The sequence below is a fragment of the Procambarus clarkii genome, chromosome 53 (genome assembly GCF_040958095.1).
Source record: "Procambarus clarkii isolate CNS0578487 chromosome 53, FALCON_Pclarkii_2.0, whole genome shotgun sequence".
NCBI lineage: Eukaryota > Metazoa > Arthropoda > Malacostraca > Decapoda > Cambaridae > Procambarus > Procambarus clarkii.
Genome location: NC_091202.1, coordinates 31,230,769 through 31,253,868, shown reverse-complemented (window position 1 = coordinate 31,253,868; position 23,100 = coordinate 31,230,769). Strand labels below are relative to the sequence as shown.

At 41.4% G+C, this 23,100-nt stretch overlaps 2 protein-coding genes across 12 annotated transcripts in view; one reads left to right on the top strand and one right to left on the bottom strand.

The window, feature by feature from the left end:
- Positions 1-8,410, bottom strand: part of LOC123767128 (MBT domain-containing protein 1) — a 52,823-nt gene extending 44,413 nt beyond the window's left edge. For 5 of the 10 annotated variants that reach the window (XM_045756648.2, XM_045756654.2, XM_045756653.2 and 2 more), the window contains exons 1-2: positions 8,259-8,394; positions 2,029-2,219 (exon numbers count right to left, since the gene is read on the bottom strand). In XM_045756648.2, coding sequence (XP_045612604.2) covers positions 2,029-2,219; positions 8,259-8,277 — 210 coding nt within the window. In that variant the 5' untranslated portion in view covers positions 8,278-8,394. Of the gene's footprint in view, positions 1-2,028; positions 2,220-2,445; positions 3,340-3,761; positions 3,932-8,258 lie in introns of those variants that run through there. The other 5 variants (XM_045756650.2, XM_045756651.2, XM_045756652.2 and 2 more) reach the window with 4 other exon arrangements.
- Positions 8,411-8,699: 289 nt separating this feature from the next.
- LOC123767130 (WW domain-binding protein 4) lies at positions 8,700-22,129 on the top strand. 2 transcript variants are annotated; one of them, XM_045756655.2, is made up of 5 exons: positions 8,700-8,836; positions 10,344-10,551; positions 14,829-15,045; positions 18,368-18,611; positions 21,223-22,129. In XM_045756655.2, coding segments are annotated over exons 1-5 (894 nt in total). In that variant the 5' UTR covers positions 8,700-8,834; the 3' UTR covers positions 21,446-22,129. The 2 variants fall into 2 exon arrangements, with proteins under 2 accessions (XP_045612611.1, XP_069160959.1); XM_069304858.1 differs by lacking the exon at positions 8,700-8,836 and adding an exon at positions 8,934-9,067.
- Positions 22,130-23,100: the final 971 nt, after the last annotated feature.

Here is a 23,100-nt window from a genome sequence, read left to right as displayed (position 1 = left end):
AGGGGGGGAGGGGGAGAGAGGGGGGGGAATGGGGAGAGAGGGGGGGGGGGGGGCAACAACTGCCAAGATCATAGTGGAGAAACATCTTGACCCCCATGTGAGTATGGCCTCTCCACTCATTCCCACCCATTAATGTTCTGGGCTTACTTAGCTGCTCACCAATGTGAACAAGGTTTACAATCATTTTCCATTTTCTATAAGCTATATAGGTATAAACTACAGTAACTATAAATTTGGTGTCAAAATATTTGCAAATGTTTTGCTGTAGAGAATAGATGAAAAAACAATTGTATCTATAATAGATTTTACTCTCTCTGCATTTCCAATTACAAACATAGTGAGCTCGACAGGTTCCACTCGGCGATGCTTGAAATGTTTACAATCATTATACGTTTTCTAATTTGTGAGAAGGTGGTGGAGGCCAAGCCCATCAGTAAATTTCAAAGCGTTATACGACAAAGAGTGCTGGGGAAGACAGGACACCACGAGCGCAGCTCTCATCCTGTAACTACACTTAGGTAATTACACACACACACTGAGGGTGAAAAGCCTCCTGGACCCAACAGGCATGTCCACTGGTGTCAGAAAACAGCAGCAGAGTGGGGCTCAGCCCTGTTCGAGAAAACCATTGCAACCTAGGTAGCAGTAGAAACAAGGTAAATGACCATTCCAAAGTTTGAAAGCTAGTAATTCCCTGGAATACAACTTAATATGTAAAACCAAGAGCAAGAGTAGGTGTGGAACCTGAACAGATACCAAATGAGCAGGAGTGTAATAGCCTGGAACTAACAGGAATTTTCAAGAATAGTCACTCAAATGCATAAACCAAGTGCATGGTGTTGACTCTTAATAACCCCATTGAGCCGAAGTAAGTACAACTCATAATAAGGACAACTAAAGTACCCCACACTGGAACCTCATAAATCAATCCAGTTGATTGATTTATGAGGTTATAAATCATATAAATCATACTATAAATCAATCCAGTGGAGCACTGCTCAGGGAATCCAGTTCGAAAAAGAGCATTCCCCCAAGAAAAGACTCAAAATCCTAAGAGAGGAAAACTGGTGAAAGTCAATCATCATGATGGGGTCAGGGAAAAGACCCCAAAACAAAGCAGAGGTAAATGAAAGGAAAGACACAAACTGGCAGCCATGCCAGTTTGTGTCTACTAGCCAACAATGAGGAAGTTCACTTAGCTCAAAAGAATGCAGTTAGTCTCAACCATGTGAGATATGAAGGGTCAGCTGTTTGAGAACCATAGGTGGATCACCAGTGACCACTGAGACCACCTGGTGAAGCTCAGGGTATTCAGCTAAATAAGGATTAGCTAGTTCAGAGTTGTTTGACAATGGAAGATTTCAAAGCATTTACTTGTAAAGAAATATATTTTTTAAGTGCTTCCTTTCTTGTTGGGTGACCACAGTAATGGGTTTGACCAGACAACACACTAGAAGGTGAAGGGATGACGACGTTTCGGTCCGTCCTGAACCATTCTCAAGTCGATTGTCTTGAGATTGTCTGTCTCACAATCGACTTGAGAATGGTCCAGGACGGACCAAAACGTCGTCATCCCTTCATCTTCTAGTGTGTGGTCTGGTCAAACTACTTCAGCCACGTTATTGTGACTCATCGCCTGCACCACAGTAATGGGTTTATCTTTAATTTACATGAGCTTCCATGCAGCAAAGTGGGGTAAGTGACGATGGTGCATGCTCCTGGCATGCAGAAAAAGTAAACTGGGAGCCTGGTATTTTCACAGTTGTCCCAGTGTAGTAAGCTGAGGGTAGCTACTTAGAGGTGTTAATCCAGAAAACTCAATGTTTATGTCATATGATATTTATTAGTGACATATTAAAAAATTGTAAAATACTGTATCCCATAATCCTTTTTATTTTAGAATCTTGATCAGGTCTGAAACAAAACTTGCAGCAGTTCTGATCTAGAGGTGCCACTGTACTGAATAATTGTTAGAATACAATCTCTTCTGTATATGAAAATAAGATAAAATTTAAACTGAAATTTTACCATTTGTGTGTGTTGGGTAGGAGCTGGCTCACTAAAAGAGACTGGCGTAGGAACGAGTGGTCTTGGGTGATCTGAGAGCAGTGGAGCTGCTGTGCCAGTATTCAGCATCACCTCGGCTGGATCAGCTGGGTTGAAAGATACTCCTGTCACTCCGTACCAGAGCATCCCCAGGTCTGCAGAAAAATTATTGTCTGCAGAGAAATTATTACATTCATTATATGTCAAAATTATAATGATCACAAAACAGCAACAAATAATGATTACAGTACAAATTTAACCATAAGCTGATGGTTCAAGTATAACGACAAATTTGCAGGCATTCACAATAGGCCTCATATTATATGAAATACTTTTAATGCATTCTGATGTGTGGTTGGGGGGGTAATAATCAAAATGCTTAAAGACTAAACCACACACCAGAAGATGAGGAGATGACAATGTTTCGGTCCATCCTGGACGATTATCAAGTAGATTGTGATGGGAGCGAGAGGCACGGCATTAAGAAAGGCATGAGAGAGGCGAGGAGGAAATTCATAGAGGAAGGCAAGAGCAAGGCAAAGGGTACGGATGGGATGGGTGTAATAATGGAGTGTAAGGGAGTAATACTGTAATTGAACATAAGAATGGGAATGTAAGAATAAGAGGAAAATAAAAAGATAAAAAGGGGGGTTAGGGGATAGGGGGGTCACATTTGCTAGAAAGGTTAGAGAATTTGAGTACAGTATGTACTGTGAGAGGGCAGAGTCAGCAACACCAAAGCCAGGACTCAGGTTCATGTTGGGTATGTTGTGCATCAGAGCCAATTCAACAAGACGACGTTTGTGAAGAGTAGAGGCAGGAAAGATTTTTTTTAGAGGAAGACCAATTAATAGGATGATTAAAATCCCTAACGTGACAGAAGAGAGCATTGTTTGTGTCAGCAGACTTAACACCTGTTTTGTGTTCCTTATGTCTGTCATTTAGTGTATGGCCAGTTTCACCAAAGCATTGGAGAGGACAAGATGGACAGGAAATAAGAGTAGACACCAGCAGCATTAGAAACAGGAGGAGCAGTGTGAACTAGATTACTACGAACAGTGTTAGTTTGTTGAACGACAAACTTGATGTCAAGAGGATGAAGGGTATTACTGTAGTGAGATTTTGGAGTTCAGATATGAAGGGAAGGCAGAGCACAGGGGAACTAGTGTTGGAAACTGGTTTGGGATGAAAGAAATTTAGTTTAGCTTGAGAATAGGCACAGTTGATAAAATGTAAGGGTAACCAAGGCGAGAGAAAGAGTTGTAGATATGGGAAATTTCAGAATCAAGAAACTGAGGGTACACTGATGTGTAGAACACGGAGGAAGAGAGAGACGAGAACACTTTTCTTAACAGTAGGAGGATGGTAGGAAAAGAAGTGAATGTACATGCCACTATGCATGGGTTTGCGGTAGACAGAGAAAGAGAACCCGGACACAGAGCTGTGAACATGAACGTCAAGAAAAGAAGGAAGAAATAAGATTCCCATTCAACTTTGAAATGGATAGAAGGAGCCAGATTGTTAAGAGAAGGAGAGGAAAGACTGGAAAAGACTAAGGTCATGAGGCCATAAAGCAAAAATGTCATCAACATTTTTTTTTTGCTTTATGGCATCATGATCTAAGTCTTTTCCAACCTTTCCACTTCTCAATCCCAATCTAAATGCTTGCCTCAACCTTTATCCCTTTATGACCTGTTTTTTGAAAACCTGATTACCCATATAAGACTGTTTCAAATGCTCCCAGATGATATCTTGCTGATATGGCTCCACCAATACTGGATTACATCAGTCACAAGAGTCCTGCTTAGCCTACTGGAGACTGGAGCCAGAACCTGGCCCCCACACAGAAGAGCAGGCAGCAGTGGACTATTAACATCACCATTCACTGGGAAAACATCCAGAAAGTCAGTAAAACTTTACAATTGTAAGGTTCATAGAAAACAAGGCATCGAGATGGCCAAATGAATGCAAACAATTCAGGCTAAACAACTGGCTTATTTGAAACTAGCTGGAACCTGTTAGCCATCAACAGTCAGCCCAGAGCTCTGATACACAGCCAACTCCAATGGTCAGAATAGAGCTGATAGATAATAAACCGATAACCTAGTAGAGAGGATATGAGTTAGGGAGCCACAGAGGCTCTACAAGAAAGAGGCATTTCATTACATTCAACATGAGTTTTCTGGGAGGAGCCCCCTGGTGGCTACTTGAAGTACAGTGAAACAAGAAAAGAAGAGACTTACCAGGGAGAAGGAGAGACAGTAGAGGGGGTATTCCCAAGAAGAGACCACAGGCTGAGAAACCCAGCCCAGTGTCATACAAGACCAACTGGGGCCAGTGACAAACTAAATACTGGTCCGCCAAGACCCTGTTAAACCTCCAAAATACTGTACCCAAGCTCGAATATCCGCCCAAGAGAAGTTTAAAAAGAAAAAGCCAATGCTTTGATTACACCGCAGACAATCTGAGAAATGAACCTTGGAACAGGGGACCAAGGAAATAGGGTCAATCAACAAAGGTTCCACTGAAGCAGAAAAGGTGTAGGCAGACAGTGGCAAAGTGCTGCACCACCGGCCGGACCAACCAAGCATCAATCAACAAAGGACCCCTCCAGAAACCAGTCAACTCACGCTTTGCCAGAAAAGAAGAAGGGTGCAGACAAACAAACTTCCAATCAGGGCCAAAGAAACAGAACCCCTGCCTCCAGAGAAGAGCATGGAGCTTTCACAACCCTGCAGCTAGAGGTAAGAGCCAAAAAAACACCACTTTCAAAAAATATCCCTGACCAAAGGGAGCAACCAAGAACTGAGGAGAGGAGTATCACGACCCTATCAGGAAAACAAGATGAATTAGGAGCAGCATGAACCAACTGGAGGTGAAAGATCGCACAAGACAACTTGCAGAATGATGCCGCAAGCCTGATATATTGACCCTGACCCTGTGAGGGTTGGTGAGTAGTGGTCACGAAGCCCCAATCCAGAGCCGAGATGCCTGTGAACACATCGAGTGCCGGAAGAGGATGTTGCCAAAGAAATGAACACTGAAAAGCCAAAAGATGCCATTGTAGGGTGGAGTGGGGCCTGAACCCGATGGTCCTGGCAGTGGTGAAATGAGTGGAACCATAGGAGCCATTACAGTGCTCAGAGCCAACCCTGCCCTAGGGAAATACAACACAGACAAAGTTCTGGCTATGGCACAACCTCTCGTCCAACCAATGAGTCACCCAAGGTTGATCCAACACCAGACAGCAAGGACACTTCAGGTAGAGCAGAGCTGCAGAAGGTACAAACAGAGACACCGACTGGGAGTCCCACTGAGGCCCAGCTAAGGCAATGGGATGGAACCAACTTGGATTTCTGCCGGGTTGCAAGGAACCTTAACCTGGCGAGCAGGTGAGTAGCAGGGCAGTCAGGAGACAGTGGATGGGCAGCTGAGTAGCAGGGCAGTCAGGAGACAGTGGGTGGGTAGGTGAGTAGCAGGGCGGTTAGGAGACAGTGGGCGGGCAGGTGAGTAGCAGGGCGATCAGGAGACAGTGGGTGGGCAGGTGAGTAGCAGGACGATCAGGAGACAGAGGGTGGGCAGGTGAGTAGCAGGGCAGTTAGGAGACAGTGGGTGGGCAGGTGAGTAGCAGGGCAGTTAGGAGACAGTGGGTGGGCAGGTGAGTAGCAGGGCGATCAGGAGACAGTGGGTGGGCAGGTGAGTAGCAGGGCGATCAGGAGACAGTGGGTGGGCAGGTGAGTAGCAGGGCGATCAGGAGACAGTGGGTGGGCAGGTGAGTAGCAGGGCGATCAGGAGACAGTGGGTGGGCAGGTGAGTAGCAGGGCGATCAGGAGACAGTGGGTGGGCAGGTGAGTAGCAGGGGCGATCAGGAGACAGTGGGTGGGCAGGTGAGTAGCAGGGCGAGCAGGAGACAGTGGGTGGGCAGGTGAGTAACAGGGCAGTCAGGAGACAGTGGGTGGGCAGGTGAATAGCAGGGCGATCAGGAGACAGTGGGCGGGCAGGTGAGTAGCAGGGCGGGTGGCAGAGCTTACCAGTGGGAAGGCACGTGGTTGCATGAGATACATTGGTGCAGTGGGCGAATTTCTGACTAGAACTAACACAGGAGCTGGCCACTCCCGGACCCACCCCAAGACCCCCCATCCCCCCCACACCGGACCCTCCCTGCTACCTCCATCCCATACACCGGACCCTCCCCACTACTTCCATACCCGTATCCTGCCACCAGACCCTCCCCTCTACCTCCATACCACCACTGGACTCTCCCTCTACCTCCATTCCTCACATCAGACCCCCACCCCACCACCGGACCCTCCCTGCTACCTCCACCCCCCCACACAAGACCCTCCCCACTACCTCCAGACCCCCATCCCGCCACAGGACCCTCCCCGCTACCCCCCAGCTGTAGCCTCTGAGCCATGTCTGGACGGTATTAATACAGTAGACTTCCTTGCTATCAGCTGGTGGAACAGGAGGCAGACTGCCCGAGTGCCTTGAACATTAAACACTTATTGTTTACTGACTGGTTGTGGCTGTGAAAGCCTGATTGACTGTGAATGAATGATTGACTGTAAATGCCTGATTTACTATTAATGCCTGGCTGACTTTATATACCTGACTGGTTGCTACCCCAACTGTGAATTCTTGCCTGGATTGATGTGACTGTAAATGACTGGTTCTGACTGTCTGCCACATAAGAAGCAGTGAAATGTGTGAAAGGAAAATCTGGAACCAGTGATTCCTCCTCACCATCTTCCATACACCAACAAGAGTCCTTAGTAAAGGTAAAGTGCAGATAAATGTTCACTTATTTTGTTTATGGCTTATATTTGTACCCAATTGTTTTGTGTATTCTGTATAAAATGTATTTTTAAGTTAATATTGTTCGGGGTGTGGAACGGATTAATTCAATTTACATAATTTTTATGGGAAAATTCGTTTAGGTTTATGAATTTTCGGTGTACGAACCGTCTCTTAGAATGGATTAAATTCATAAACCAAGGTGTGACTGTATGATAGTTCCCTATGTGATAGTTAGCTTCAAAGTACATTCTCATGAAATGAATGAGTCTCTAGGAGCAATATTAATGCCTTATTGCTAATGCTTTTTAATGTGAACCTGTATCCTATTTGCATTATTTTGGAAGTTTAGGTTTAAAAAAAAAAGTCTCCACTAATCATTACTCCCAGATCTTTTTCACATTCAATTTTTGCGATATCATTACTCAACATATTCAACCAACATCTATTACTTGTATCATTTTCTAGGCTAAGAACCCTAACTGGTACAATTGCTGGAGTTTATTTACATCTGCCAATCTTTCATCAATTTTAAATCATCCTGCAAAGATTCTTAGCCCAAGTTTGAATGTCTTTCTTGCTTTATATGAGTTATCAGCAACTGTCATATGATTAGTTGTCATACAGTCATGCAATGCCATCGTGGGTGGGTTAATAAATCAGCACCAATAGGCTAAACATTTATTGCCCCGTGTTCATCTTGCCCTTTCTTCCTATTCCTGGTGAGCATAGGCCTAGTTCCTTTCAACTACTGAACCTTACTTATCAACTCGGTAACATTTTCCTCCAACATCAACCACAGATGTTACTGTATTAGTTACACCCTACCAGTAACATGCTCGACTCAACAACACATAATGGGCCAAATGACAAGTCGAACACATAGAGCCCGAGTATATGGACATGTACATGGGAGGAGCAGCACAGGACACAGCACCGCTCCTGTGCCAGGTAAGTCCACTACGAGCTCACCATAGCCCGTGCTACTTGCCCCGCTCCTGTGTCAGGTAAGTTACGGGCTCACCGTAGCCCGTGCTACTTGGAACTTGTTCCGAGTAGCTGAATCTATAACAACAACAACAAGGAGGAGGAGCAGCAGTATGGGGCTGACACCCTCCACACCCATGGGGTCCACTCCTGGCCCACACACTACTCTTACTCACGCCTCTTCCCCTGACAATAAGCTAACAATCGACATTTCCCTGCAATGATGCAACCTCGGCTCATTAGCAACGTGCTCGTGCCTCTCGTCTGCAGTAATAATGGCTGTTGTTATTATCACATTGTTCCGAGATAATTTACCAGAGAGCCAGCGGCAGTCTGCAGCATCAGCCACATTAACACATTATTTTACCCTCTTGAAATACCACACGGCTAAATTAAACTATGACTCTGCTCACCCCAGATGTACCTACCATCTTGGGATGCCATCATTGGGTACAAAGAGACAACTTTCGAGCATCAAATGAGATGAATTTGGAATTTATCCAAAGCTTCACTCACAACCGCATCGATCAAACCAAACAATACAACTACGACTGCGCAGGCGCGAGCATTTTTATCTCAAATTTTGTTAGAGTTGACAAAGTGTCTTAAACCTCGAGCCACTGGGGCGGCGCGCCTTGCCTCAGTCTTGCCAGTCATGGGCAATAAGTAAAACTTCAATTAATAAGACTAAGTTAATCAGCAATAATAATTTATACGGCTATTTTTATTTTTTTCTCCGTGATTGCTGACTAAAAGTATTGGAATAGTGTCACGGCAAGATCTTTGTTCACATCAATTTTGATTATAATATTTCAGAAAATGTAGCAGCTCATGTTCTTTAAATTATAATTCGTAGTTTTTTTAAATTATAGTCCGCTGTACTACTTTTTGTTTTAAGATAATTGATGATTTAAGTGTTAGTCAGCTGAGACACTATCAACGTTTGTAAACAAAGTTTGTGTCACATTCTCCTGCTTGAGGAATATTTAATAATAGATTTATAAATGTAAGATATATAAAATTACATTTCATACGTGGAGAAACATACATGAGTATTCCTATAACTTTCTGTAACATATATTATGTCAAGCCTGTGCAGCTGAGGAATTTTCTCAAGATCTAACTAGGAATGTTGATTCGGAAGTTTATTATAAGACATTTCATTTACCTGAATTTACCTAAGGGCCACTAACACTAGTGGCTTCGACGAGGACAGGAAGCCGGCGGCTTGTCAAAGGTTCCCCTCATTTATCCTGATTGATTTTATTTTAGCTGTAATTATTTATGGTGAACTGATGGGTAAAGGTTTATTATAAGTAGTAAGGTACTAGTTAATAAATATAACTTTGTGCAATTATTTGTTTTCACAAGACATTCCTTAATGTTCTCAATTTCCTGTTCTATAGGCATCTACCAGATCCCTAATGGATTTTAGGTTGTCTGGTCCAGTTTCCACTTTTCACAACTTCTCTACCATTTAGCTCTACTTTCCCATACAGTACTTTTTGCCATACAGTACTATGCAAATTTTAGGTTAACTTAACCTAAAGCTTAACCTAACCTAACCACAGGATTCAGTTCTTGCACCAGTAATGTTCATTGTCTACATAAACGATCAACCAGTTGGAATACAGAATTATATGAACATGTTTGCTGATGATGCTAAGATAATAGGGAAGATAAGAAACCTAGATGATTGTCATGCCCTTCAAGAAGGCCTTGACAAAATAAGTATATGGAGCAACACTTGGCAAATGGAATTTAATGTGAATAAATGCCATGTTATGGAATGTGGAATAGAACATAGACCCCACACAACCTATAAATTATGTGAGAAATCTTTAAAGAATTCTGATAGAGAAAGAGATCTAGGGGTGGTTCTAGATAGAAAACTATCACCTGAGGACCACATAAAGAACGTTGTGCAAGGAGCCTATGCCACGCTTTCAAACTTCAGAATTGCTTTTAAATACATGGATGGTGAAATATTAAAGAAATTGTTCACGACTTTTGTTAGGCCCAAAGCCAGAATATGCAGCAGTTGTGTGGTGCCCATATCTTAAGAAGCACATCAACAAACTGGAAAAGGTGCAAAGACATGCTACTAAGTAGCTCCCAGAACTGAAGGGCAAGAGCCAAGAGGAGAGGTTAGACACATTAAATATACCAAAACTAGAAGACCACATCCTCGCATTTTTCTTCTGAACCCCTCCCTCCAACCTATCCTAATCCACTAGACAGTACTCAATAAACTAGAATGTGAATTTTACATCAGCCTCTGCTTCTTACATCAATGGTACTCATTACACTAGCCTTAACTCAAATGTATTTACAGTATTACATCCACTGTACACATTTAACAACCCTGTTCGTATCATAAGAAATGCTAGCTCAGGGTTAGCTTTTTTTGAATGTTCTCATGTGATCAAATTGCATCTAGTTTAATATACATTATTTAGCAAATATGTTTGAAGTACCCCATCATGACTGATAGTTTTTTATATGCACAACAGGTCTGAATACTGGAAGTCAAATCCACGGAAATTTTGCGACTTTTGTAAGTGTTGGATTGCCGACAACAAACCCAGCGTAGAATTCCATGAAAGAGGCAAGCGACACAAAGAAAATGTTCAAATACGCCTTGCAGAGATGGGAAGGAAAGGCCAAGAAGACTATGAGGCTAAACAGCAGGAAGGAGACTTTCTTAAAGCAATGGAGGAAGTGAGTGCTGACTCCCATTATATGACCTTGTTTTAGCTATAATGTTTCAGTGTTGTGGATGATTTAACAAGTCTCTTTATATGTCAGGTAAACACCCACACCCCCTAATACAGACATTCTTGTATACATTGTTATGTGAAATGAGGTACTGCAGTTATACCCAGCTGAAGTTATGCTCACATAGCATGAAAGAAACAAAAAGCTGCATAAACATTGCAATGTGAATATGGGAAACAGGAGTAAAGTAAAATAAACAGATTTAAAAATATAATTTAATTTAATAAAACAAATAAAAGTTACTTTAACGCCTGCAATACGACTGTCTGTGTACACTTGATATAATAACATTAAAATAACACACAGGTTGAATACTAATTTCAACTCTGTGACTTGGACACAGATACAACAAAGTAATACAGTATAAGTAAAGGCTACAATATACTTTACCAAACACAACAACTCTTATTGAAATGCCAGAGCAATTTCACTAAGAGAGAAGGTGTCCAGCCTGTGACAAATGCCTGAACCTGACTAAAGGTGAGGACTCGTCTACCTAATGACAACGCCTTGCCCAGACACTTGGGGCACAATTGCCCCAACTACCAGCCAGTTGCTAAACTAGGCGTCATCACCATGGCGGTGCAACACTCGGGATGAACAATCACATACAATCGTGTTACACAAGAGAATATACCATTTATTTACATAAAAATACACACTGGACAATGAACATAAAATGAATGAACATAAATGAACATAAAAATAACAATGACTACTGCTTAGAAGATGTTACTACTCAACTTGAGGAGGGAAATTGCATGACAACATATACACACAAGGACACATGCTCCTGCATAGACTACACATTGCTTACTTTATTGTGCTATCAACAAAAATAACAGCACAGAGCCACCACTGCAATGCCACCACTGTACCACAACTGCCACTAAATCAGCAAAATCAACTTCAAAACCAAAACTGCTACCACTACTACACCACATCCACCACATCACTAAAACCATCTTCATTACATCAACAGTCACCACAACCAATAACACCAACTACCACCAAAAGCTCCACAATTACCACCTCTAAACCATCACCAACAACACACTATTAAGCTTTTCTTATTTAGAACTACTAACTTCACCAAATCACCATCACAATCTATCCTGATTTTTTTAAAATATATATAGCGTCTTAAATGGAGGAATTTTTAACCAATTGGATATTATGTTTTAAGTTGTTTCATTTATAACATATTGCTTGCTTTATTCTGTTTTAATTTTGGCTTGTTAATGATACAGTACTGCACTTAATATGATTAGTTTGAAATTTAAATACTTTTGTCTTGAAATCATGCTTTTTAATGTACAAGTTTCAGTATTGATACTTCTTTATGGTATTTTAGTAGTGACAAAGGTATACGACATTCTAAAACAAAAAGGCATTGAGAGAATTAAAACACTTTTCTGAGGAGCCAAGTGGTTGCTTCCCTGACTTACTGAGTCAGGGTCCTCCCAAGACACTGCCAAAATGTCAAGCTATCATTGACCTTTGGTCCATCATAGCAAGGAACCTTGTAAATAGTCTTGCCATGTGATTCGTGCAGGGAGAAGTGGAGAGTACAGCAAGAACAATTTATCCCCTAACAGTCTTAACACATTCACTGGCCTGGCGGGCCATCAGCATCGCACCATAAGGTAGGCCTGGCATTGCCTGTGAGCACACAACCCAATGTTAAACTCTTTCACCACAACGTTTATACAGTACTTACTAATAAGAATAAGTAAAAATTAATTGTTGACGTCGTGCCCCGAACTGCGTTGTATTGTTTTAATGACTACGCAAACGTCATCACAACGCTTAAGTGTTAATTTTGACAAAATAGAAAATGGTAAATTTTGTTTGTCTGACTATGTATTAGCCATAAACATTAACTTATGGACTTGATTCATTTATATTTGAAAAGAAAGAAGAAAACAAATCTAAAAATCAATACTCGTCAGAGAGAATCTCTGTCTGTCTGTCCGGAGTTGAAGGCCAGATACTTGAAGCTAGCCTCTCACAACTTTGCAGGTTGAATGGTCTGGGAGTACAGAATGGGCATAGACTGATCAGGTTAGGCTTAAGTTTAATGCTTTAAGAAATATTAGCTTTTATAGAGTTTTAATGTTTAATGTTAGTTTTATGGAGTCAAGTGCAAAATAATGTTTCTGAGAAACCCATACAGTATAAGTTATTTCAATGTTTGTTAATATTAAATTTTCTGAGAGAAGGAAGAGATAGAGGAGGACAAAGGGGGAACCATGGGGATAGGGATGAGGGAGTTAAGGGGTGGATGGGATGAAGAGTGGGGAAAGGGTGGAAAGAAATGGAAGGAGACCCAGGTGCAGCTAGGCAACTCTTCCATATATATAAAGAGAAATGTATGTCTGTCTGAAGTTGAAGGGAAGAGGGTAGGGAGATGGGGGATGGAGGAGGAGAGGTGGAGGGTGAGATAAAATGGAGAAAATGGGAGCAATTAGAGGAAAGAAAGGGAGAGAGGGGAGGGGAGAGGGTGGGAAAGGGATCTGCTTATTTCCCTTTGATTAAAATCCCCACGTATTAGGATCTTTGCTTTGGCTCTTGCTTTGGCTCTCCATGCCAATGTGGTTGCCTTTTCTGTTATGTTCAAGCTTGTTTCATTACATTTATCATATTCCAGCCTAGACCTTCCTGTAGTTAATGGAGGGTTATAAATAACAACTACAGTACTATTATCTTGTAGGTCGTCATTGTTATTATATCTAGTATGAAGTCCTTTTGGTTGATTGTCTCCAGAATCTGTCTTCTAAAAGCTCTAGTGTTGTTATAAAGTAAAATAAAGAACAGTAAAGTTCTAGTAAAGTTGTAGTCCTACTTATATAATTTACAATTAATTATATCAGTAGGACTATAACTTTACTACTACCTCCCTCTTGTTTATCCTTTCTTTTCTTTCCATATTGCATTCGCTTTTACTTTTGTCTACTTAACTGCGATGACATGAGGATGCAGTTCTGCCACCCGTTCTTGCAGCTCTACCCCTTTATTTGTAATGCCATCTGCATTTCTATTACAAAAATTATTATATTACTCATTCACTGGGGTACAGTACCTAGTTTCTTCCTGAGTGTGTAAGATTCTCCCTCTGGGTTAGTTCCATTCCAGAGGGTGGTATTTGTGAATGTTAAGCTAATCATCCACACTCATTCCCCTGATCTCTCTCCTCACCAGCCTGATTAGGCCCACTGTCTTGCTGTGTCTGATTATCCTTCTGGCCTTGCCTTGCCTCTGATGGTAGAAGGCAAAGGAGATGTAGAGAAGATGGTGATGATGAAGAAGCTGTATTCCTGTCAAACACACACCGAAACTACGACATTGGTACAACATTTGAACAAGTTTTAACACCTCCTAACCAGTTATAACAACCAATATAGCAAGTTGTAACAACATTCTAATATGTCATAAATACGTTAAGCCAAGATGTAACAACTTTATTACAAGTTGTAACAAGTGGAAAATAGAGACAGTTATGGTTTGTGTTTCCAGGGTTAAGGATGGTGGTGGTAAGTAGCAGGGGAGCTGTAGCCAGGATGTTTATGATGGAGGTTGGGGGATCTATGATGGAGAGAGTATGGGAATTGTAATGAGGATAGTGATGGTAAGGAAGCTGTGGTGAAGATGGTGATGGTGAAGGAGCTGTATTAACACTCGCATTTTGTAGGGACTAAAACATATCATTCTCCTACGGTAAATGTTCTGATGATGCTAAAACTCGCCACCCAATTGATACTTATAAACATCTGTATATTCATCGCTGTCAGTGCATAATCTATTATAAATACACTTATTTTTACTTGTTTTCTAAAGAATTAATTTGAAAATATTTTGACATTAAATTTATAGTTATAGCCCAACAAATAACTGAGAAAACAGAATGATTGTAACAAATTTTACATCTCTGAGTGGCCCGTTATCGCTTGGAGTAGAATCGAGAGATTTGTTCTACTTTTTGGTAACATAGCAAGCTGGCTTTCTCCGTTGGTGGTTCATTTGGAGTACTCTCTGTTGTTTCTCTTCCAATTACACGACAAGACTATTTTGAAGGTTCCATGTTATAGTGAGGTTGAAGGTTGATGGGAGTGTTCTGGGTGTTTTATGGTTGTTTGCTTGGAGGAATCATGCGGGGGGGGGACCTTGCTCAGAAAGGAATATTATTAAAATGTATGAAATAAATTTTTTTCTTTACAAAGGCAGCACTGAAAGCCTATAAGAATGACATTGAAGAGAATCCTGACCTGACAGGCGTTAAGATCAGCGAGGTCGCAGCGGCAAGTAATGCAGAGATTGTTGTTGGCAAGAAAAAGACGACAACAGATACCAAGACCTCTGAATTGCCTGTGACCAAGAATTGGTATGAAGCCAAATCACCAGAGGGATACACATACTATTGGCATACTGAGTCAGGAGGTAAGATTTGTTATGTTTGTACTATATCCTTTCACAGCAATATTCTTTCATGCATCCAAGTGCTTCATGTAGCTTATGCACAAATTTCTGAACCAGTGTACAGTATCTCAGTTTTGAAAGCTCAACATTTTAAGGGTTAACAAATAGTACAATACCAGTACAGTATGTATTTATTTAGCTCTGCTAATCTTTTAATTCAAATGAGCTAATCACTGAAAAGACCAACGCCAAACCTACACCACTACAAATAGTAAACTAATACTTTCATTGCCATCTCCAACAAACTACCACCATCAACAATCAATTGCAAAAACTAACTTCATCAACAAACTACTACCACATCCTGTTTATGGGATCTCATTTATTGATAAAGACATCATTATGATTCATTATAAACACAATAATACATATAAATGTCCAGTAGCACGTTAGTGATGTTTGTATTTATATAAATATACAAGCAAGTCACAGTGAAGTGGAAGGATGGTTGTGCGTTACACTCTAGATCAATTATAGTTTTTACTTTTTTATTTACTTAACATTTAGAATTTCACATTTCATTGTACTCTTATCACACAATGAAAGTGGGAGAGCATTTATAACATCTTATTAAAGGAAACTGGTACTCAGGGACCAGGGACCACATGTTTGCTACATTCTGCTTGCCAACTTCCTGTGTTAATGATGTTCACAATTGTAACATCAATCTCAGTGACCACCTAGATGGGAATATATGACAACACATGGCATAACATGAAGTATGTGACTAGTCATGGTGGCTGTGGCATCAGGCATTATTGGCATTAGTTACTAAGATGTGACCTAATAGACAAAGCATAACTTGTGTAGCTGAACCGGGGAGACGCACTCAATGTAACTGACATAACTGAAAAATTATAGTATAATTGATTCATATATAAATTATGTCAATCATATGACAATCACACTATAGAATGAAAAACTTATGTGAAAGATCTAGGAGTAATTATGTCAGAAGACCTTACCTTTACAGAACACAATAAAGTGGCTGTCACAACTGCAAGAAAAATGACAGGCTGGATAACAAGGACCTTCCAAACAAGGAATGCCATACCAATAATGATACTTTTCAAGATACTAGTGCTCTCTAGGGTGGAATATTGTTGCACACTTACAGCCCTATTAAAGCTGGAAAAATTACTGACGTAGAGAGTATGCAAAGATCCATAACCACTAGAATCCACTCTATAAGTCATCTAAATTATTGGGACCAATTAACAGTTCTAAATCTGTATTCTCTAAAGCACAGGCAAAAGATACATAATAATCTACACATGGAAAATATTAGAGGGACTGGTTCCAAAACTGAACACGGAGATTACATCACATGAAACCATTAGGTATGGCAGGATGTGCAAAATAGCCCCATTGAAAAGCAGAGGTGCAATAGGTACACTGAGAGAGAACTCTATCAACATCAATGGCCCAAGACTTTTCAGTGCTTCCCTGAAGGGAAATAACCTCCAGCTGGAGATAGGAGGATCTTTGTCTAAACATAAAAGTAATTACTAACTGACTGGTCTCGCAGTGTTCAAGAGAGAACTCAACAAACTCCTCCAATCTTATCTTGAGATTATCTTGAGATGATTTCGGGGCTTAGCATCCCTCCAGCCCGGTCCTCGACCAGGCACCCTTTTTGTTACACAGCCCCCCACCACCCCCAGGAAGCAACCTGTAGCAGCTGTCTAACTCCCAGGTACCTATTTACTGCTAGGTAACAGGGGCATCAGGGTGAAACAAACTCTGCCTATTTGTTTCTGCCTCCACCGGAGATCAAACCCGAAACCTCAGGACTACGAATCCGAAGCACTGTCCACTTAGCTGTCAAGCTCCTACATTGTACTTCAAAGGGTACCTGATCGACCAGGCTATGATTTATACGTCAGGCTGCAAACAGCCTGGTTGGCCAAATGACCAACTGGGAGGCCTGGTCAGAGACCAGGCCATGTGGACTTTGATCCCCAGAACCTCCACAAGGGAGCCACAAGGTTGGTAGGTACCATTATTGTCATGTCCCTCGAGGGAAACTGGAATAGCCTTTCTCACCAATTCTCTAGATGCAGGATGATAGTAATACTGTACATGTAACACTGAGAGTTACCTGTACCCTTAGCTGGATGCCTTGCTTGAACTCATTTAGCCATAAGAGAAAGGTTGAAGGCTTTTGTATACAATATGGACTTTAGAGGTATATATGTTCTATATTCCTTTATAATGAAACTTTCCAAAGAATGAATTTAAGTGCTAATGCATTGACTTGGACATTGTTAAACCCCATGTAAGTTAGTACCTGATACTATTGGCATTAAGATTCTCTATTCTTTGTGTACAATAAAGGCTACAAATTTGACCACATGTGTATCTGAACCACCTACATAATCAAACCACTCAAAATCAGTCCCTCTAGACATTATTTGATTTATATTGTGCAGTTGGTTTTGTTCAGCATACACTTGTACAATGTGGATTCTAACCATCATTTTCTGGGGGAGCCTCTTGTGGCTTCCTGAAGCTACTATTCTGACATGGTGCCAAACTACTAGGTGCCATGGTGCCATCAGTTGCGGAGCTCTTTTTAGACCTTTTAGGCAGACATAATTACACTAAAACAATGCATTAATAATATCAAATATATGAAACTATCAAACATTATAAAAACAGTTACTGATTGTTAAAACTGTGTTAACTGGTAGTTAATGTATGTGATCATGATCACAAACAGGTGATCATGAGTGCGTATGATCACCTGTTTATGAGCCTAGCTCAGTTTCCAGTAACTATTGTGTCCTGTTTTCTTCGTCATAAATGTTTCTAAAGTTTTCAGTAGCTTTGGCACATATTACCTTATCCTATCTTAGTGCCAATTCTAGCTACTGTACTTCCCAATTGACTTTTTACCACACAGCCTTTATAGTAATTTGAAATTGTATTTTGTTCTACCTATTTCTAGTTACAAAGGATCTCCCCTATCTGTTTTCTTATATGCATTTAGAAACCTATAAGCTAAGTAATAATTATATCCCCCAATGTTGACATTTTCAAGACCTTCAGCTGTATACAGTAATTCAATTAGTATATTGCTGTATACAATAATTCAAATTATTGTGAATTAAATTTATTTTGTAATCAATTTTGTTGCATATTTTTGTTGTTTGCTACTTTATCAATACGATTTATTTAGGTGTACAATTTGTGTCTATATAGCCAAATAATTTTCTTGTGTATAAAAAATCTAGAGATCATGATAATTAGCTATGAATATTGTACATTCCTCCATTTTCAGAATCTACTTGGGATGTTCCAAAGGAAGGCTTTCTTTCTATTGCTGAACAGGAAAAATTAAACAAAAAGAATGATACCAAAGATACAAATTCCATTCATAAAAGTACCGCAAGTAAAACTAATTCATCAACTGTAATAGCAACTCAGAAATCTCAAACTAATACAACCCCCGTTTCCTCTGGACCAATAGAGTATGGACCCGCACCAAAAGCCAAAGCTTATTCTTCTTGGCAAGAAGTTAAAATGTAAGTACCGTAGTACTAGTGTTTGTTGATTTGAGGCTTAGCATGAGAAATAGCAACGTTGATTTTGCTTGAGTCTTTTCTCGTGGCATTACAGTGGAACCTCAGTTTACGAATGCCCCACTTTACAAAATTTTTGGTGTATGAGCTCAATTTCTTTGAAAACATTTGCCTTGGTTTATGAGCTTTGCCTCGCTTGGAGAGTTTGTTGATACACATATGGGATGACCGAGCGTGTGGTTCCTGGTGACAAGGGCGAAGCACACTTCAGTTTTTTTAAGTTAATATTTTTGGGAGTGTGGAACGGATTAATTAAATTTACATCATTTCTTATGGGAAAATTTGTTTCGGTTTATGAACCATCTCTGGGAATGGATTAAATTCGTAAACGGAGGTTCCACTGTATATTTCCCTTTACCCTCCAGGAATAGTGCCTTGTCATAGGGGCTACCAATCCATAAGGCATTTGAGCATGATTTATGAAGTGTGCCCAACCTTTTTTTGTATCAATATGCATGATGATGGGAACAATAGTGAGGCTTTAGAACCTTGCCCCAGAGGCACTTTTGTGGAGCAACAGCCAGGTGATGTAATAGGTAATGAACCCTTAGTAAACAAAAAGAATCATTATGGATGCACTTGAATCTGATCTCGGCCACACACCTCAAAAAACCAGTGTTGCATATAATGAAATGCCATTTTCTGTGAGAGCCCCAGCTCCCTGGAGCTATCGGGCTAATGTGTAATACATTAGACCGGGGCATTAGTAAATGGAGTTCTGCCTACCAGAGACCACGAGCCAGAACCTGGTCCCCCTCAGAGAGGCACAGGGAGCAATGGCCCTGGAAAACCCCTGTAGTTAGGGATATACCTTATCGGCCATCATGGCAAAATGCAAACGAAAGCCGAACAGAGAGGTAGAATGCCCTCAATTCCCCAGGAAACAGGCAAATATCACACCATACCTTCCTATTCATCCGGGGTTCAAGGACTGGTTAGGTTTTGTGGTGGGGCGTCAGGCTTACCGCTTTCGTTGCCTCCCTTTTGGCTCAAATCTGGCACCTCGAGTGTTTACACGTCTTACCAAGATCGTGGTGACCCGTCTGCATCCGTTAGGGGGTTAGGGTCCTGGCTTACCTCGATGGCTGGCTGGTGTGGCTCCCAGTTGGTCCGCTTGTCTGCTTGCCAGAGGTGTGGTTCTTTCCCAGCTCGCCGGGTTTGGGGGAGGAAGTTCCATCCGGTTCTGTCCCACATTTGGACCTGGCTGGGTCTTGTTTTGGACTCTCGGACCACTTCCATGTTTCTACCTCTGGAGTCGTTGCTGCGGCTCCGCCTTGGGCTGTTTCTGTGGGGGTCCCCGATCACTCGGCGGTTGATCGAGAGTTTGAACTTCGCTGTGCTGATCTACCCACTGTGTCGGGTTTGGCTTCAGTGTCTGTTCTGGTTCCTTCGGAGATGCCCCTTCTGCTTTGGCCTCTGGGGGGCCCTTGAGTCTGTTGCTGCGTCACTGGCTTCCTCTTCAGAGTTTTCAGGGCTCGGTGCCATGGCGCCTACCCGAGCCCTCACTTGATGTGTTCACGGACACGTCTCTCAGCTGGGGCTTTGTGACCAGGCCAGTCAAGGGCGATGCGGTCTGTCCTTCTGTCGGGCTCACAGCACGGTGCAGGAGTTCGCAGAGGTTTGGCTGTCGCTTCGGAGAGTTCGGGTCGCACGGTGTTCGACCATTTGGCTCCATTTGGACTGTTCTCCGGTGGTCCATTGCCTGAACCGTGGGGGTTCCCTTCAGTCCTTGCCTCTTTGGGGCTGGTCATTTCGAGTGACTCATCTACTGGCTTCTCGGGGTTTGGCTATCCATTTGGTTCATATCCAGGGAGTGTCCAACATCCTGGCAGACAGCCTGTCTCGGTTCCTTCCCGTTCACGGAATGGACAGTCGATGCCAAGTCCTTCCATTGGCTCTGCAGGACATCCACTCTCCCGAATGTGGACCTCTTCACGTCAGCGTTTCCCGAGCTATGCGACGCCCTTTCGGCTGGATTGGTCGAGGTGGGGTTACCTGGAGTCCTACCAGGTGGCGAGTAATCCTAATGGCGCCTTGGTGGCCAGCCCAGCCTTGGTTCCAGGTGCTGCTTGCTCGGTGTGCGAACCCGGGACGTTTTCCATGGCTCCGCCTCTTCCAGCAGGTCGGTCCGTTCTGCTACACGGCTGGTTCAGTCTTTTACTCCGCTCTTTGCGTCTGGTCTTTTTGACACGGGTTTATCACCATATGTATGGTGATCAGGTGGCTTCGTTAAGTGTCCCACCTGAGAGCTTCATCTCAGCAACAGTACGAAGTTTCCTGGCATTCTTTCCACCACTTTCTCTGTAGGTCGTCGTCGTCTTCTGATTGAGTTATCTTGTCCTTTGTCTTGGCTTTTTCAGGATCCAAAAGATAAATTCCCATTTTGTTAAAGGATAATAAAGTTATTTTGTACAGCAACAATTTTGGTCATGAAACTTTGTAATCCAAAACTATACATGCTCGAGTGATTTTTTAACTCCAGGTCTTTAAGCTATAGTACATAACCATGTTCTTTTCAATATGGCATTAATGTAGTTTTCTTTTACATACACAGCAATGAACCTCAACAGACCATAGACTACCAACTTCCACAAATTGTTGAAGAAGGATATTATGGTCCCGAAGTGTCATTTAGGAAGCCCGAGGTCTCCTTTACAGAAAAGACAGTGACGCTCTCAGCCAGTGATAAAGACAACAGTGGTAATACTGGATTTAAGAAGAGAAAAGCTACACAGGACATTAAAAAGTGTATGAGAAAAAGAAACAATGATTTGTAACTTTTTATGCCTCCATAAATTTACAATAAGCTCTTTTGTGAATAAATAAATTTTATTTAATATTTTTTATTATTATTTCTGAACAGCCAACCTACACATTAGAATACCAAAATACAATAACATTTACAGATTTGTAAATCTTTATTGTTGGGTGCGAAGAACATTTCAGTATTTGATAATCAATTTAAATTTTAAAGGCCTAAATATAAAGAACTGTATAACAATCAAAAACTATAAAGCACTTATTAATTTTCTATATAAAAAATACATCTGCAGCCTGTATGTAAACTGGCAGTTGGCACTTTGTTTTAATGACCCCAATAACGTCATCTCGAAGGCAATTCCCGTACACAGTGTGGGACATGACATTAAGCGTTAACAATTAAAACCATTTGTAAAAATGCCACTTATTGTCCGATTAATATGGGACTTTTTTCCAAAATGCACGTCAACATCTTTCCATTTTTTGTCTAACCCACGTGCCACGACACCGCTGTGTGGTTGGCCACCCACGCAGGAGGCTCATTGTTTTCATGACCACGCTCATGACTACTACTGCCTATCCTAGAGTCGAAACGTGTGTCCGTTCCGTTTGTTTTACTCGGGTATTTTTTGTTACAGCCTTTATGAACACAAAAACGAATGATACAGCGTAACAAATAATATCGGGAATGAATAACTACTGTACTAAAAATGACGAAAAGCAGTTTTTTTCACATGGTCTACTTACTAGTACAAAATGGGTAATAATGTTGTTCTATTTACCTTATATGCATATACAATACAATGGAACCGCTACTTACAGATTTTTTGAGTTACAACCCCAATTTAGTCCGAAATCATCTCAAGATAACCTCAAGAAGATAGTCAGAAAATTTGACTCTCTACCTCTACTTTCACCTTTGTGATATACACATGGGTTGATAGAGCGCGTGGTTCCTGGTGGCACGGATGACCCCGCTTAGTGACGATCGTGCTTGAATTCATTATAAAGCATTTCATTGTTTTTCCAGCTGTTTTGCTTTCTAAACATAAAAGTAATTAATTATTATTGTATATACCATGCCCTCGGTTCCTCAACAATTTAGACATGTGCAGTATGGGAAGAAATGCAAAGCTTTTTTGAAACGCCTCACCCAAATCAAGCTGTCCAGAGAAGTCCTCAGTGCTTGATGTTATAATGGAAGGGGACACCCAATCCAAACAGTAACACCTTTCTTCCTCCTCCTCCCTGCCCCACCCCCCCTCCTCACCGTCTTCCATACACCAACAAGTCATCAATAAAGGTAAGCTATAAATTGTACATACTATAGTACAAAATATGTGTGTATTATGTATGAAATATATTTTGAAGTTAATATTTTTGGACGTGTGTAACAGATTAATTCAATTTACATTTTTTATGGGAATTTTTTTTTCGAGTTACGAATTTTCCAGTTACAACCCGTCTCTGGGAATGGATTAAACTTGTAAATGGAGGAGCAACTGTACCTTTAGAGCATTCTATTACGAACAATTTGATACCAAAATGAACAATGTACCACGAAAATTGAAACGAGAAAACTGTCATTAAAGTGTGGTTGTGCGCTCACAGGCAATTCACGGCCTATCTTACAGTATGCTGCGGGTTGTCCGCCGGGCCATACAAAGTGTTA